The following is a 17,201-nucleotide window of genomic DNA, read 5'->3' on the forward strand; positions in this document are numbered from 1 at the left end:
GTGCTCCAAGAGCTGCACTGGCTTCCAGTTTGCTTCCGGAAGCACTTCAAGGTGCTGGTTATCACCTACCAAGCCCTACATGGCCAGGGCATTTGAGGGATCACCTTATTCCCATCGTTTCTACCCATCCCAATGTTGTCATTAGGGGAACCCAGGAAGGATGATCTTTCTGTAGCCGCACCTGCCCACCGGAACACCAAACTGCTTGAGGTTCAGCTGATCCTGACTCCCCCCTCACCTTTTGGAAAAAATTAAAGACCAGGCTGTTTTCCCAGGCATGGGGGCTAGGAGAGTAATTGAGCCCACACTATCAGTGAATGGTGTTTGGGGGGCCACTTTATGCTAGTTGGTTGAGAATTGTATTTATACATAAATATTTTAATTCTTGTTGGCTGCCCAGAGGCATATTGGTGAGATGGGCAGCCGTATAAATCAGTATTAAACAGACAAACAAACAAATAAATAAATAACTGTTGGGATGCAACTCTCACCAACCTACAGATGCCTCCTTTCGTGAACCTCCACAACAACCTAGATAATACCAATTCCAACATGCATTTTAGCCACTTCATTCATAAGAGACCTACCCTTTCATTTCCCTGCAGGTATTCATCAACTCCATTCCATGAGATCAGACTACTTCCTTCACTCACATCAACTGCATCCTTTCCCCTCCTCTTAGTTTCACAGACACCTAACATAATTGTTCTTTCATTTCCTTTGCTAATTTTTTGAAAATCAGTTCCTCCTCTTACATTGCAAATTACAATGGGCCCGTAGACACTGACCTTCTCTACCTAAGAGGTTAACGTAATGCTTTTTAATAAGATAGAGAAAATGTTAGCAGTCTTAGCTGTATCGATGTCACATGTGTCTTTCTCCAGTAATGATAAGAAAAGCACAGGTCAGTTTTGTCATTTTTTGACCAGTATGTCCTAAGTGCAACCAAAGCTCAGTTTTATCCCCAGAATGCACATGCTAATCTATGAAAATTACTATATCTAATCTATAGACTATTTTGCAAGCCAACACACTTTTGTCCACTTCCCACCAGGAGATATATGCAATGGATTGACATATGATCAGGACACTTATGCCCCCTCCCCAATTTGCTATTTTAATTGCTTTTAATGTCCTGATACTAACTTTATTTTTACAGTAAACCACCAAGAGATTTTGATAGTTGGTGGTAAACCAATTCAGAACAAATAAATGAATAAAAGGGAAAATTTGTATTTTGAAATAGTAATGTTGCACTGATACTTTTAAATGAGATGTATAACAATTTTATGATTAATTCTCTACTTCCAAAACATACAGTATATATGTATAGAAACAAATGTTTTTCTTACAGGTTCTTTTCCATCCATAGCTTCTAGCCAAAGTTTTCTGTTGGATTCAGAAAAAGCTTGTAGAGTAATGATCCCATGTCTGTTTAAAAAAAAAAAACCAACACCACCGCATATAAACCAGAAAGCTGGTTATTCACTTTTGTTCCCATGAATCTGACGACTACATTAAATAAAAGTGCAAAGCAGAGGAGATGAAAAGGTGTTAGGTACTAGAGTTCAGCTGAGTATTTCTAAAAGAAGTTCTTATCAGGTAACTGTTCTTAATACATAATGTTCTTACTCGTTACAAGATTCTCCTAAATTGAGATTTTCTATGGCCAAAAGCTGAATAAAGTAAATAAAACAGCAATGCAGAAAATAATATTAAGATTCAAAAATCTTAAATGGTGAAAAGCAAGATCAAAGAGGATTTTGCAAGGACAGCAAATTCAAATTATATATTTTTTTATATTTTTAAAATACTAATATTTTTAAAAATATTAGTGTTAAAGAAAATACATTGGGAAGATCATTATTCATGTCAGATTATTTTATCTTCAACATTTATTTTAAATCAGTGATGACGTTCACTTTTGATGTTATAAAAATGAAAATTGCTGGGAGAATTATCTATCACTGAATGATGCATAGATGCCTAATATTGCAGACTTATTCATGTGAGAGAGAGAGAGAGAGAGAATATATACACACACACACATATTAGTCATATATATACAGTATATATGACTAATAAAATATATTCACATGAATAAGTCTGCAATCTTCCAAAATTATTATAGGTGGTGCATTCAGAAAAAAACAGCAATGTATTTTCTATAATGTATAACCCCAAAGGAAAAAAATCAGTAGGACAGTTTGCCAGGGGGAAACAAGAGGAAGAGAGGGAGGGAGGAAGGGATGGGGATCTTGGAACTGAACAGTTGGCTATGTAGATGAGATTGTCCCGAGAGGTTTGATTTTCTGAAATATGGTCTCTGTGATACAAATTTGAAGGACTGTTTACAGAGACCATTGAGAAAGAAGATTCACAATCTTGATCCAGCAAGGTTTGAATTCAGTCCCTACCTTAACAGGAGATAACATTCCAGAGTTACCTATTGAGCCAAAGATTAGGTAAAGCATATATAGAAGATGGCAATCCCAGCAAATAGTAGGGGCAACCAGCGTTAATGGAGCCTATAAGGTCAATATTGTAGGGAACCATCCTATATCCATATTCAACAGCATGGAAAACTACGAAGATAACTTTGAAATTGGATGAGATCTACAATATAATAGAATGTATATTCTAGAATAGAAAAGATTAGGGCCCTCTGGGATATCAAGTCTGGGGAAGGAAACAACTACCAGCATGAAAAGGTCTGAAAGTCATTGAAGAGAACTGCCTACAGGTAAGAATGGTTCCACAGGAGTTAACAAATCTGTTTTATTTCTAAGAAGTGGAAATCTGCTACCATAACAAGCAGGCTTCCATCAAATTTTGTATAATCTAGAGGGGTTTTGGGGGCAGGAATAAAAAGGGTTGCGGGGATAACATATAGTACGCAGATTGCTCACTCCTTTGCTGGGGCACCATAAGACACAGAGCATTCTTTCTTTAAAAAAAGAAAAATCACCCTTCCCAAAATTTCAAACCTTTCGACAACTTCAATATCAAAGCAGAAGCGCTTGTCAATTGAATCTGTTTTTCTACGGATGCAGGACTTCAGCTTGAACACTTCTGGTGAACTTGGGACAAGCCCATTCTACAAAAATCAAAACATTTAAAGTTAGAATGAAGAATCATTCATTACTGAAGAGTATCTGGAAGCTACAGCTGGTCCAAAATGCAGCTGCATGAGCAATTTTTGGTGCCCCTAGAACGGCACACATTATACCACTGCTTTGCGAGCTGCATTGGGTACCGGTCTGCTTCCGGGTGCAATTCAAGGTGTTGGTTATTACCTTTAAACCCCTTCATGGCATGGGACCAGGTTACCTGAGGGACCGTCTCATCCCCATTACATCTACCCCTCCCATGCCCAGAGAGGGCATGCTACGGATCCTGTCTGTAAGAGAATTCCATCTGGCAGGGTCCAGGAGGTGCGCCTTCTCTGCAGTGGCTCCCGCCCTCTGGAATATTCTTCCCCCAGAGATAAGGCAGATTCCATCTCTTGTGGCCTTCCGAAAACAATTACAAACCTGGTTCTGCCACCTCACTTGGGGCAGGAGGGGGAGTAATCACCCCTGGAGATGGTTAGCACACTAAAATAGCCTCTTAGATACACGTGATATTCCAACTAGTATCATCATCTGGATTTTATACTGTATCTCCAATATTATATTTGTATTTATATTTATTTATGGTATTTTAATGTTTTTATCCTTGTTGTAAACTGCCCAGAGTCCCAACCTTTGGGGGGAGATGGGCAGTGGCAAAATTCAATCAATCAATCAATCAATCAATCATCCATTGCCAAGCAAGATAAAGGAATTGTAATTATCCAACATAGGGGCTCTGGTTAATCAACTTGGCCGTATAATCAAGATGCAAGGAAAACAGCAGTGGGAGAGGGATTTATCTGCAGCATCTGCTTAATATTAGCCCAGAGGTATCTCACTGGCCAATGAGACAAACAAAATACAGATTTAAAATACGCATTGGTCTGGTCCAGCAGGGCTATATTTCTCTCCTACAATTATTACATTTGCATAGGCATGCATATTTATCTTTGCTTTTAAATAATGCTCACAGATAATCACAGGCAGTATTTTGGAAAAGGCATTCATCCTTTCTCATCAACTAATGAACCCATACTAAAACCTGGAGTTACAAAATACACTGTGTAATCTCTATTGGCTTTTGTTTCCAACTAGGCTAAAATCAGCCAAAGTGGAGAACCTACATCTAAGCTCTTCTGCTAAAACAAAGTCACTAAAGGCAACTTGTTTGTTTGGTCTTTGAGTCAGTCTTGACTCCTGGCGACTGCCTTGACACATTCCTGCAGTTTTCTTGGCAAGGTTTCAGAAGTGGTTTGCCATTGCCTTCTTCCTAGGGCTGAGAGAGAGTGACTGACCCAAGGTCACCCAGCTGGCTTTGTGCCTCAGGAGGGACTAGAACTCACGGTCACTCCCCGTTTCCAGCCTGGTGCTTTAACCACTACACCAAACTGGCTCTCTATAGGCAACTCATTGCTCTCCCTATATAGGAAATAATTAAAACTGAGCTCAGTCCAATGCTGGTTTCACTCTACAATTTACTTTTTTTCAATTATCACATTTCCAAATCTTATCTTGGCAGATATATTTGTTCTAAGAAGGGCTACATTTTAACACAGAACAAGTGACTCTGAAATAACATACAGTGTATTTTGGGAGATACAGACATTGTTCAAGCCTAGTTTTTTTTTCAGACCCATTACATATCAATATATGTAAATTAATGAGAAAGTTAATTCAAACTCAAGAACTAATCAAATTTCTTTCACTGGAAGACCTACTCCAAAGGAATACTGAACCCCAAAAAACTTTACATCTCCCAATTAATACATTAAGGATAATTTGCTTAAAGAAACACTATCCTTGGTAAACATGGTAAGCAGGTGGCTGAAAAGCCACTGGGCCTTCGGGATAATACTTACAACTTTCCCTCCAGATTTGGCTTCAGAAATACTCATTGTGAATGCTTTTGTCCCTTTGTCATATGTACAATAATGTTTTATCCAGGTAAATCCTAGTGGTCCTGAAAAGAGAAGAAATGTTTTTTTTGCAGTTCCTAAGAACAAAAACTTCATAACAAAGAAACAAATTATGACAAAATTTATACTTTCTCATGTCAGTAGTAATTGTCATTTAAATACATGCAGTTCTTACTTAATGACCATTCATTTAGTGATAGTTCAGACTTACGACAGTGTTGAAAAAATGACTTGTGACTGGTCCTTGCACTTACAACCTTCGCAGTGCCGCCGCCGGCACCCTCTGTCACATGATTACAATTCGGGCACCTGGCAGCTGGTTTGCATTTATGACTGTCGCAGTGTCCTGTGGTCACATGATCACCATTTTCAACCTTCCCAGCCAGCTTCCGGCAAGCAAAATCAATGAGGAACTGCATGGTTTGCTTAACGACCACATGGTTTGCTTAATAACCAAAGTGATTCGCTTAACAACTGCCACAAAAGGTCGTAAAATTGGGTCAGATTCACTGAATGACCACTTCACTTAGCAACTGAAATTCCAGACTCAATTGTGCTCATTAAGCGAGGACTACTTGTATCAATTTTAGTACTTTATGATTCACATTTATAAGGCCACCCCACTCGTACATGACTCTGGGTAGTATACAAAATTAAAAATAAAGGTACAAAGCAACAAGCACCAAAAAGGAAAGGAAGATGCCCATCCCTGTGTCAGAAAATAATCGTTTTTCACTGGAGATATACTAAATTACAAGATGTTTTTATTGCTTCCCCAAATAAATAAATAAATAAATAAATAAATAAATCGGCCAGTCAGTCGGTCTGTCCGTCTGTCTGCCTGCCTGCCATTTAGCAGGACAAACTCACATTCTCAACAATCCACTCCGGACAGCCCAAATCAAGATGATCACAGAACAATTAGTGCCTTTATATCTGAGACCAAGATTACATTTGTGTCATTTTCCCCCTTAGCCTAAACAAATGACCAATGAGAGCATGTCATCTTGGCCTTTTACTGTTTAATGAAGCACTGCATGTGCCCGGCATTTTCCCTTGTCCTTGCTTTCCTGTTAATAATGCCCAAGGTAATTTCCGCTTAACAGAGACCTTTCGGGGAGGGAGGGGTTGCATTTTATTATCATCGGTTAATTAAAGGATACAAAAACTGCTCAGAGCAATCTGTTGCTGTACTGAAGGAGGCAAGACAACCTTGGAAAATCATTGTGGGAGAAAAAGCAACTTTTTGTCACTTGAAGCTGTTTAATAGGAGGACGTGGCAAAACTTCTCAGTGAGGAAATCATAATCAAAAACTACTTCGTCCTTGAAGATTTGCTTTTAGGCCATTGATCACCTCCATTCCAGAGCCAGCAATTTAACAGAGTACACCTTCAAGCTGTCACACAATACTGCAAAACAAATCAAACTGGCATATCTGACAGATGTCCCAGGAACAACCAGCCTTCCACTCTTATCATGTAATACAGTGACAACTCCACTGGAAGCTAAGAACTTCCACCATTTGATGACATCTTGCTATGTGCTAAGAGCTTGTTTATAAACTGCTTTTAAAAAATCTCCTTCCTTATTGGCTGCATCTCTCTAATGATTTATAACACAGATCAGTTCCAGCATTCTGTCTTTATACCTCAATGTGCAGGTGCCTTATCTTTCTTAGACATCTGAAACTTACTAAAATATCTATATCCAATAGAAAAACTGCCAACAAAAAGGCCTTCATTCTACAATACACTGATGTAGGCTGATAATAATAGGAATAACAATACTATCACAGAAAAGAGTACGTATAATGTGTATTCCACTCTATGGTGTATTAACCTGTGATTAACTTCTAAATACTGGGACGCGGTGGCGCTGCGGGTTAAACCGCTGAGCTGCCGATCGGAAGGTCGGCGGTTCGAAACCGCGTGGTGGGGTGAGCTCCCGTTGCTAGTCCCAGCTCCTGCTCACCTAGCAGTTCGAAAACAGGCAAATGTGAGTAGATCAATAGGTACTGCTTTGGCGGGAAGGTAACAGCGTTCCGTGTCGTCATGCTGGCCACATGACCCGGAGGTGTCTACGGACAACGCCGGCTCTAAGGCTTAGAAACGGAGATGAGCACCGCCCCCTAGAGTCGGGCACGACTGGACTTTACGTCAAGGGAAACCTTTACTTTTACCTTTAACTTCTAAATATGTTGTAACCTACTGACTACTTACTTTTCTCCTGTATGTAGAGGTAGCCCTCCATAGTCCACTGGCTTGGTGGCCTGTAATCCTGGCTGGCAGACTTCATTCTCTGCATAAGTCGTTCTACTTCCTGACGCGTGCTTTCAAAATTATTCCTGGTCTAAGCAGTAAGGTAGAGAAAAAGGAAGAGGATGATCTTGAGTTAGACCCATACTATTCTGAATGTGGCCTGGTACAATTAGTTGGGCATGGGACAAATAACAGCAGACAGTGTTCTGCTATTATATTACTATGTCTTCACAACTGTATTTATTTGCTTACTTTTTTTGAAAATCACTGACTTACAATAAATTTTATTTACAACTTGCTAGAATATACTTAGAAGTTGAATTATAGACAGCACAGTAAAAACAATAATCAAATGCATTAGATGGACCATAAGATGCAAAGTTCATTGAATGGTGATTCCTTATCATGTGGTGGGTCCAGGTATTCAATGCTGTAGAGGAAAGAGCCACAAAAGATAGCTCTGCATGCAGAATGCCCCTAAACCACCGTTATTTATGTCAAACCATTCTATTTATCAAGTTAGGGTTCTTGGCATGTGACTGTCACTCAGAAGTGAACTTTGATGGGTTCAGAAAGATCAGTGATCACGTAGTTTAAGGTACACCAGCCCCAGAAGCAAAACAGCATTCCTCTTCACATACCCCAAATTACTTTTTGTGTTAAGTCTTTCTTAAGATTCATCCTAAGAAAGTCAATGGAAACTGGAGGATGAAGCAAGAGATATGCCAACATGCCTAGTTCACAGTAATTTTGGAGATGATCGCTGGTTTTGTATGGTTAAGATCTCATGCTGTAGGCAGAAACATTTGAAATGTGACATAGGAGGGGACCTATATGAGCTTCCTAAGTGGTATCTACCAGCAAGCATGTTCTGGAAATCATCAACTCATTCAAATAAGGAGTTTTTCCAATAATATAGACGGACAGATTTACATAGCAAAGCCAATGATCAGAAGGAACATTTCTCCATGACTACCTCACTTTAGTTCATTTGCAGAAGTCAAGATGTGAAACAACTTCTCCCTTTCTTCCTCTCACATACATGCACAAACACATGTGCATATTAGTCTACTTCTGCATAGGTCACTACTCCATGTTCACTTAGAACTTCTGAGGCAGAACTGCCAGTTGGCTCCAATTGTCCTGAATGTATGAAGCCTCCAGGTGAGTATTTTTCCATTTCCTTCTGCATCCAGCCCAAACTGATCATGGTCTTCTTATTTTATCTTTTAGTGCTTTCTCTTCCCCTGGGAAGCACTGAACCATACAACCTACTGCCTGCTACTACAAGCATTACAGCCCAGGCAAAGGATGCAGCTTTTCAGCGTTTTCCAATTACTTTCCAACTCTTCATTTAAGACCTCTTCATGACCTTTATGCCTACAAACTGCATGCATTAAAATATTTAATAGAACGGTTCTGCCTGATGTCTACAGAACCTAATATATTAATCTATTTGGCTTCATAACTCCTCCAAGTAGGAATGGTTATTAATAAGCAAACTGTACACATGGAGAAAATACTAGTTAATAGCATTGCAAGTCTCCATTAGTGCTTGTGATTTAAAGCCAAACTGCAACAGATATATTTTTCTCAAGTACAGTATATTAAAATCTCTGCTCCGCTACAAAAGAAAAGGGACTTCAAGGCAACAGCATTATCACATCCATGTAAAGTGGCCTTTGAGGATATTTATTATTTTTAGCCAAGCACCAAATAAGCCAAAAAGAAATTCAGGAATTAAGGGTTGTTGTTTTTTTCCTTTCAACCTACTGTTGAAGATGACATCCTCAACAATAAGTACAGCTGCTTTTAATGAGGTCAAAAATTGGCACCGAATCACTGTGGAATGTAACCAAATTTGCTGGATCTAACGAATCTAACCATGACCTGTAAGTTTCCTCAGTGGTTCGGCTAAAATGCATCCCTTTGCGCTTTCAAAATATAAGCCACCATGCAAAGTCAGAGTAACAAGTAACAGAATACAGAAGAATGTACATGCACTGAAGCAACAGTGACCTCTGGTGCTTTTAAAATCAACAGTTTAGATATGATCTTAATGCACACTTTCTTCTTATTCTCTGTGGTCAGATTTTACAATTCTGTTGAAGGACATAAATATGCAACCGTTTCTGAATTTTTGCTTCTTCAGCTCTGAATTGTTGACATTTGGAGGCTTGCATGGGACTCACTGTTTCCTCCTCCTCCTGCTCTCTCCAGATGTGCAAGAAGCATCTATTTATCTGCTCTCTTCTTCTAGGCAGCAATGTGGACTCGCCCCAAAGGTGAAGGCAAGGCAAATGACAGCACAAGAGTTAAAACTGTTTGAGGATTGAGATCCACAACTTGCTAACCTCATTCTCTTCAATCCTTGAAGTCTACATAGATCAGCTGTTCAGCCTGAAATATATTTTTTGAATAACCCACCCATATATCTATCTATCTATCTATCTATCTATCTATCTATCTATCTATCTATCTATCTATCTATATCTATCTATCTATCTATCTATCTATCTATCTATCTATCTCCTTCCTTCCTTCCTTCCTTTCTTTTCTTTCTTTCTGCAGGACTACCAGTATGCTCCTGTCAGCTGGGAGTACGTTGGAAAGGAGAAAAAAAAACCCCTATATAAGAATGTAAAACTGAGTATAAAATGCATTTTGTGACATGTTCACTCGTGTTTATTGAATTTATTTATTTATCTAATTTGTCCCCACCCATCTCCTCCCATCGGGGGACTCTGGGCAGTTATATTTCTATACATCATTATGTCTATTAAAATTGATATACCCAATGTGGGATCCATGGATTCCAATGGACTCACAGACCCCACCTTTGGAGCCCATGAGGTATCCCTACCCCACATGACTTTTTATAGAAATCTCATAAAAATGGATAGTTGGCATGCTGCAGAACAAAACCCTGTTCTTCAGCATTTTTGTTTTCAGAATGCTTCTGGACTTCTAACAGGCCAGTAAGAAAATGAAAAATAAAACGGATGGGTGATCAGAGCACATGCTTTTGTTTTGAAGTGTTCAGCGAAGCTACAAAAGGTAATGCCTGCCAGGAGGACTGCTGGCAAGTGGTTAAGCAGTGCTTTTTAGTTGCTTATAACCACATTACTCCCATGTTGTAAAGGCCCTCCTAGGATATTCTCAAAATTCCAAATACGTCCACCCCCCTCCCCACCCAAAGAAAACCATTAGAGATATTTCTACTGAAACAATACCTTTCTAGATGGCCTTCCTGGGAAGGTTTGATGAAAATAGTAGTTCAGTATCTGGAAGGGTATTGAATCTCCTCTTAGTACCTCCTGAACCAAGGTATAATTCAAAATGTAGAGAGTAACCACTTGTCTCATAACTACCCCTTCTCCTCAACTGGATGAGGCTTACATATCTCCTTACACTTCTCTTTATCTACTGCAAACTTCTCCATTCTGAGACCCTTCACAATCTCATGGGCATCAGTTATAAAACAGAAACCTTCCCCTAACGAAATCACCATTGTGCAAAATAGGAAACAGAATAAATACTAGGAAAGGTGGAAAACTCACTCCATTTGGATAAGTTATAATGATAGAGGCTTTGGCTTTGCTAAGCTTAGAAACTGGGCTGGCCATCACATAATTTAGCTGCTTTGTTAAAAGGCAGATCCAGAATTAAGTACTACCACAACTAACAGCTCATTAATCCATCTCTGCATTCAGAATAGTTTTTATAACCTCCACTTAACTTAGTAGATATCCTCAACGGATGCTTTCCCCTGAAGTTCAAGAAGATACTAAATTATAGCTTAGGAACGTTAAACTAGATTTCCCAAGGCAGAGACCTGAGACGTAATGTGGTAAGCGATACAGGAAGTATTGTGCATTTATGCATGAAGTTACTCAATTTGTTTTCTAGAGGTTTCAGCATTGTAACTGAATCGGCTTTCAACATAAAGGCATTCAATTATCAAAAAAATTGTAGTAAATGAAATTTAGCCTTACATTCTGCAAATTGAACTGCAACTGTTGCTTGTATGGTGCAAATTCCTGGGCCAGCTCGTATCCCTCATGGTAAAATGTAAATAATCCCTGAAGAAATGCCAAAAGCTGAAAAGAACAATAAAAACAAAAAACCAAACAAAATCAAAACTCAAAATTGTTTAAAATTCATTTTATCCATTATGTAACAGAAAGAACATGGATCAATGTCTGGGAGGGTATTAAGAGGACAACATGTTAAACAAAACATTTTTTTCCTTTGGCTTTTTCAAAGGAGATCAATTTAGACTTCCATGCATCATACTAAGCATAGTTTGTTAGCCCACCTCAGTAGCTGGCTGCTAGCACAAAGGGGTGGTGAGCACAACTCTTCTGGTTTGTAGCTACAGTATGCCATAATGGCACTTAGCCCAAGATGCCAATGTCACCTCTTTCAAAGTCATTGATGGACCTTGAGATCAGAAGGTGGGACAGCAGAAACAACAGAAAACATCAAGGCCAAGACCAGGATAGGACTGGAAGGTTGACTGGACCAAAGGAATAAGGAGAGAAGTCAGAAAAGAATTTGTAAAGAAAATAGGGAGAAATAAAAGAAGAGAAAGAGACAGAAAGAGATAGAAGCTGGAGTTGCATTGTGTTCGAAGTAATTGCTCTAATCACAAACTGCGACTTGGATATTCACCATAACTACAGAGACCATGCAGCATCGGCCAAGATATTTTAGGTCTTCTACCAACAGCAGATACTTCACAGTCTTGTCCAAAAGTGACAGCTTGACAGCTAAGACAGGCTTACACATGTGGTGGGAGATAGGAGGAACCAATGAATTGCACTATCTCCATTCCAGATTGTGCCAAAAGGCTGTGGTTCAGGAAGGAGGAGTGAAAAGGTCCAAAGTAAGGTCAGATTCCAATTAATCATATTTAAGATGTGAGCAAGACTTTTAATCAATTTAAGCATTGTTGATGCTTGTAAATAATGCTAATTTCAGTACCAAAGTTGAAGATTGTTTTGCAAATGAACCTTAAGCTTTCTTAATCTTCCTGCTGCCCTTCTTTTTGCATACCTCTCATGCACCTCAGTTCAATGTCAATGTAGTATTAAGATGCTACTTTTCATGTGAGCAGGTTCAGATTGCCTGCTTGCTTGCTTGTTTTTTAAAAACATCCTTAGTCTTGGACAATCCCTGCCACTAGATGGAAGTCATGGCAAATTTATTGTGAACTGTAAATCTATTAAAAAGAATTCATTTTTGGAAAATCCCTACTTTAAACACTTTTTTCAATGCATAAACTGCTGAAAAGTCATATAGTAGAATACAGTATGGGCTCTCACTGACCTGATCCATGCACAATGTTAGTCTGGTTTAGCATTATGTGCAAACAAGACGTTGCGGCAACAAATCCTAGATTGTGATCCTTACAGAAAAATATTGACCCATGTCATGCTCCCCGATCAAACATTCCCAGAACATCTTATTGGACATGCATGCATGAATGAAGTCAACACGTGTCAAGACTTGTGAGTCGGTAGAGAGGGAGGGAGAACATGCAGGATTGAGAAGACATCATGTTTGGACTATCTCTCATACCCAAGGTCGTATTTACGTATGAATTGGATTTAATGGTAATAGACAGTTGCAGACATCACAACCCATACCATTATCGTAATTATGTCACATTGCTGTACTATCCTTGTTTCTAGACTGTTCGGGTTAACAAAAAACATAAACAAAATGCTTTAAAATTAAAAGCAATGAAAATAGATTTTAAAAAGCTGAAAGAGTTAAATCAACTGAAAGTCTGTGCATTTGAAAACTTCTATAAAGTTTCAAGAAGTATGTTACCACTTCAAGTAAATAAAGTCTTTATGTTGAATTCATGAATATACATAGTTTTCTTGACAACAGCGCACAAGGGACTTGCTATTGCCTTCTTCTGGGATGTTCTCTCAACTTCCCAGGTTAGTTTACAACGCATGTAGTTCTTGAAGATCTCCCATCCAAGCACTGAGCAGAAAGGACACTGCTTAGCTTTCAAGCCCAAACACTATCAACCAGATACTGTCACCTTAGAGATCTTATTTCGATAGGGAACACATTCTAAATGTCTATCCTGGCCCCACTTAAGTGAAGTATTGATGATACAGGCCGTTTCTAGTGACTTCTTAATTAGACAGTGTAAGTCATACCTGGCAGAGATCAAGAGCTTGTCTGTATCCTCGGGAGTAGTTATACAATGAACCATCCAATTTTGACAAGAGGATTAACTAGATATTGATTATAATTAAAGTCACCTCAGATGTGAGAAATTTTATCTGGCCAAAACGTAACTTAAATCAAAATGTTTAGCATTACAACAGTCCACTGATGATTCCAGAAGTGAGTCTGAGTCAGAGGTTTTTCTGAATGTGCTCAGAAAACAATTGCTCGTTTGCAACTTACCAATTTCACTTCAGTCTTTCTGTTGTGCTTTAGTCTTCCACCTCGACTTATTGCCCTAATGAGTTTCCTATGAAAGTATCAACAGAGTCTTTGTTCTGCTCTTACATACAGCATTATTCAGATGTTTCTGGCAGGAAATATAGACTCCCACTGCGTATGTCCAAGAGAGCCTTACTGCATATCTTCAGTTTCTTTGGGCTGCCTGAGCACTTTCAGAGCTTTTCAAGTTTCCTCCTCATTCTTTTGAGATCTTCTTCTTCTTGTCTTCTTCAAATTTCTGGTATTTTTAAGGGTCCTTTTCAAAAATGCACAGAACGTGGCAAAAAAATTACCCCTTCCTGTAAGCAAGTGCCTATGGTATTTGGGAGAAAGGTATATGGCTGACTCTTGCACTGTTTGCCAAGCCTTTACAAAATAGACTTGTCTCACAGCTGGGCAACACTTTGGGAACAAGCCCTTAAAGTTGCAGATCACTGAGGATCAATAAAACAGCAGCTCTGTGGGCATTAGGTATTGTGACCTTGGTTCCCCCACTGAATCTTGTGGAGTCATAAAAAAATTCAATTCTGATGGCCTGCATATTGAAGGAACTGCTACAGTGGACCCACCCTCTTTTTGCTGCTAAGATCCAATGTTAAAATGGAGTGGGTGAGGAACAACAAGCATAAGAAGACAATGCTGAGCAGCTTACTTTGATCCGTGTGCCGACTTTGATCTCGGTGGAGGCAGCAGGAGGAGAATAATCTCAGTAGTACATTATGCCCTGGTTGGCAGAGACTGAAAAAAGGGCACCTTGGGTAGAAAACATTACTCCAACATTTGCCCTCTGCCTGATAGATTACCAGGCCTACATGAACTCATGCCATTATTTCCTCCTACATTGTTAGGCTTCAGAAAATTCTTAGAAACATAATTGTTTAAGAGAGTATTTGATGTATAGATGTTGCGATCTATTTTTATTGCTTTTGGTTGTTTCAGGCTGTTACATTTTTCATGTAACTTAATTTTGGAGACTGCTTACTGCTTATAACTGTTATAATTACGCACTCGTAATTGTACTGTGGAAATTTTGTTGTTATGACTGTGGCCCCCTGGGAATTTCTCAATTGTGGTGGGCAAAAGATTCAACCAACCAACCAACCAACCAACCAATCAAGGACGTGTTTTCTGTGGAAATATCACCCTGCTACCCAAAAGGTACTGCCTGTCTTTCAAGTTGAGGCCTCAAAGATATTGGGAAATATAGCATAATACTACCAACAAGCATCTCACTGACTGTACATCTAAGATTTGGGGAGAAGGGTACCTCTAAGCAGATGTGCTTGGATGCTGTTATGGATAGATTTCCAAGACGGAAATTTCCACATCTTGATCTATCCATCCCACAGATGTTAACTCTGCTTGCTGTTGAAGAAAGTGATTATCAGTTCTAGATGCTCCCTTTGGCAAAGTTATAGTACCTTGTGTTGCTGCAAAAGTACAAGATGCCTGATGCAATATATCTATAGCACTGCAGCATTCACAACCTTCTTTTGATGGAAGAATGGTTTCTTGTTGCCACAGTAAGGACCCAAGCTGTTACCCATTTCAACACAATTATCCTTTTAGATGATCTGGGCCTCTGCATAAATTTGAAAATTCCTACCTAAGCTCTACAATTCATCATCATCATCCTCAACTTTGCCAAACAGAGTGGGTAACTGATCACTGTTGACATCCAGTGTTTGCTTGGCTGCATGGCAGTATGAACTATAATATACCAAGATGCAGATGTGTACCAGTTTCGATTTTTCCAGGTGTTCTCCCACCCATATCCTCCACATAACTGCTGGTAATCCCCTCCTAGTCAGATTCAATGCTCCTTTTTTGGGGTAAACTCTAAGGGAAAACCTGTATCAAGGAACCTGTTTTTTTCCCTGTAAAATCTAGCCACACATCCCTATGTGGAGGATCATACAGCAGTGGTCTTCAGACCAGACGAATTTGACATAAGGCTGAGACAATCTCGATCTAAATAACTTGAAACTTGAAATTCTAAAAAAAACACAAACTCTACTACACATAGTGCTTGATGTCTGGCACTGGAGCATTTGCAGATTTATCTTGTTATTCATCTTGTGGGTTACTCATTTGCAAAAAGATTTCCATTACCAGATGTTACAGACTGGAGTTCCTGCAGCAGAACAGGATGAAGAAAGGGCTTGTTGGAGCTAAAGGTGAACAAGTCCCCTTTTTCCCTATTTCTGTTCCTTAAGAAGGTGGTAGGGAAAGGTGTCAGAGGCAATGATGATCCTATCATTCCTTCAGCTAACTTTCCTTTCATCTGTTCCAGAACTAATAATGAAATTCCTTAGAATCTGATCTTGCTCAGTTAATCTTGTGTTAAACCACTTAGGTATCTAAACTGACTGCCTCACAGTGTGGAGGGTCTCTTCATCTTCAGCATAACACCAGATATTCAACTGTACTGGTAATGGCCAGGAAGCCACCCACGTGGTGATCTTCTACAGTGCAGCCAAGTGAAAATGTTTTCCATGTTTTGCCTATCAATCTTTACTGCATCCACATGCTTCTTTGAGATAGTTTTTGATTCTTGCTGTCTCTCCATCCCAGTGTTTCTCAACCTTAGCAACTTAAGATGTGTGAATTCTGGGAGTTGAAGTCCACACATCTTAAAGTTGCCAAGGTTGAGAAATGCTGCTTTATCCTAAGGAATCAACCTCACCTTTTTCAAAAGCGTCTTGCTATCATTTTCCACAAACAAGTGGATCTGTTATTCTAATGTCTCTGAACCAGAAACCCTTTGGGCCTTTGGGTATTGTGATCTCAGTTTTTTTTCCTCAGGGGACCAGCCAGATCTTATTTTTCACCAAGATAAAGCTGCCTTTTATATTATTTCTGCCGAAGGTTGTGATTATAAACTATCGTACCCAGGAATTCATTCTACATGTTTTCTTTCCATACCTGCTGGGTGCTTTAGATTTCAGGCATACTATATTCCAAGGACATCTTTCACCTGATCATCTGTCATTTTCCATCAAAACAGGGCACTGTATTATATCAATGGACTGCTAGCTGATTTAATTGTCACCGCATGTTTGGCCTATGACATTTCAAGGCTTCCATAACCGCACAGGGTCTACTTTCACTTCACATGCATAGTTGGAACATCTGCCATTTTCCTCAAAGTGATGTTACTGTTAGATATCTGAAGATCAGTAGCATGATCCCAGCCTTCAAACTTCAACCTTCATAAAGCACTATAAGATGGTATTTAACCTGGACTATAAACTGGTTTTCACAGGACAGTTCGTTCCTCAGTTATTCTGAGACTGCCTGCCCTTCCACTTGTAAATAACTCACCCATTTATGAGATGCACAGAGATCAAAAATGAAAAAGAACACATTATCTGCCCATAACCATGCTTCTTCAAGGGGTCATCTATGCACACAACTTATCCTCCATCCCAATGCAGGC

At 39.2% G+C, this 17,201-nt stretch overlaps 1 protein-coding gene across 2 annotated transcripts in view; it reads right to left on the reverse strand.

Moving 5' to 3' along the window:
* The window catches only part of ARHGAP42 (Rho GTPase activating protein 42), a 136,673-nt gene that overhangs the window by 27,705 nt on the left and 91,767 nt on the right, over positions 1-17,201 (reverse strand). For both annotated transcript variants that reach the window (XM_063305865.1, XM_063305864.1), the window contains exons 7-11: positions 11,284-11,388; positions 7,250-7,379; positions 4,973-5,073; positions 2,988-3,097; positions 1,353-1,431 (exon numbers count right to left, since the gene is read on the reverse strand). In XM_063305865.1, coding sequence (XP_063161935.1) covers positions 1,353-1,431; positions 2,988-3,097; positions 4,973-5,073; positions 7,250-7,379; positions 11,284-11,388 — 525 coding nt within the window. The remainder of the gene's footprint in view (positions 1-1,352; positions 1,432-2,987; positions 3,098-4,972; positions 5,074-7,249; positions 7,380-11,283; positions 11,389-17,201) is intronic.

Source organism: Candoia aspera, chromosome 5 (assembly GCF_035149785.1).
Source record: "Candoia aspera isolate rCanAsp1 chromosome 5, rCanAsp1.hap2, whole genome shotgun sequence".
NCBI classification, from domain to species: domain Eukaryota; kingdom Metazoa; phylum Chordata; class Lepidosauria; order Squamata; family Boidae; genus Candoia; species Candoia aspera.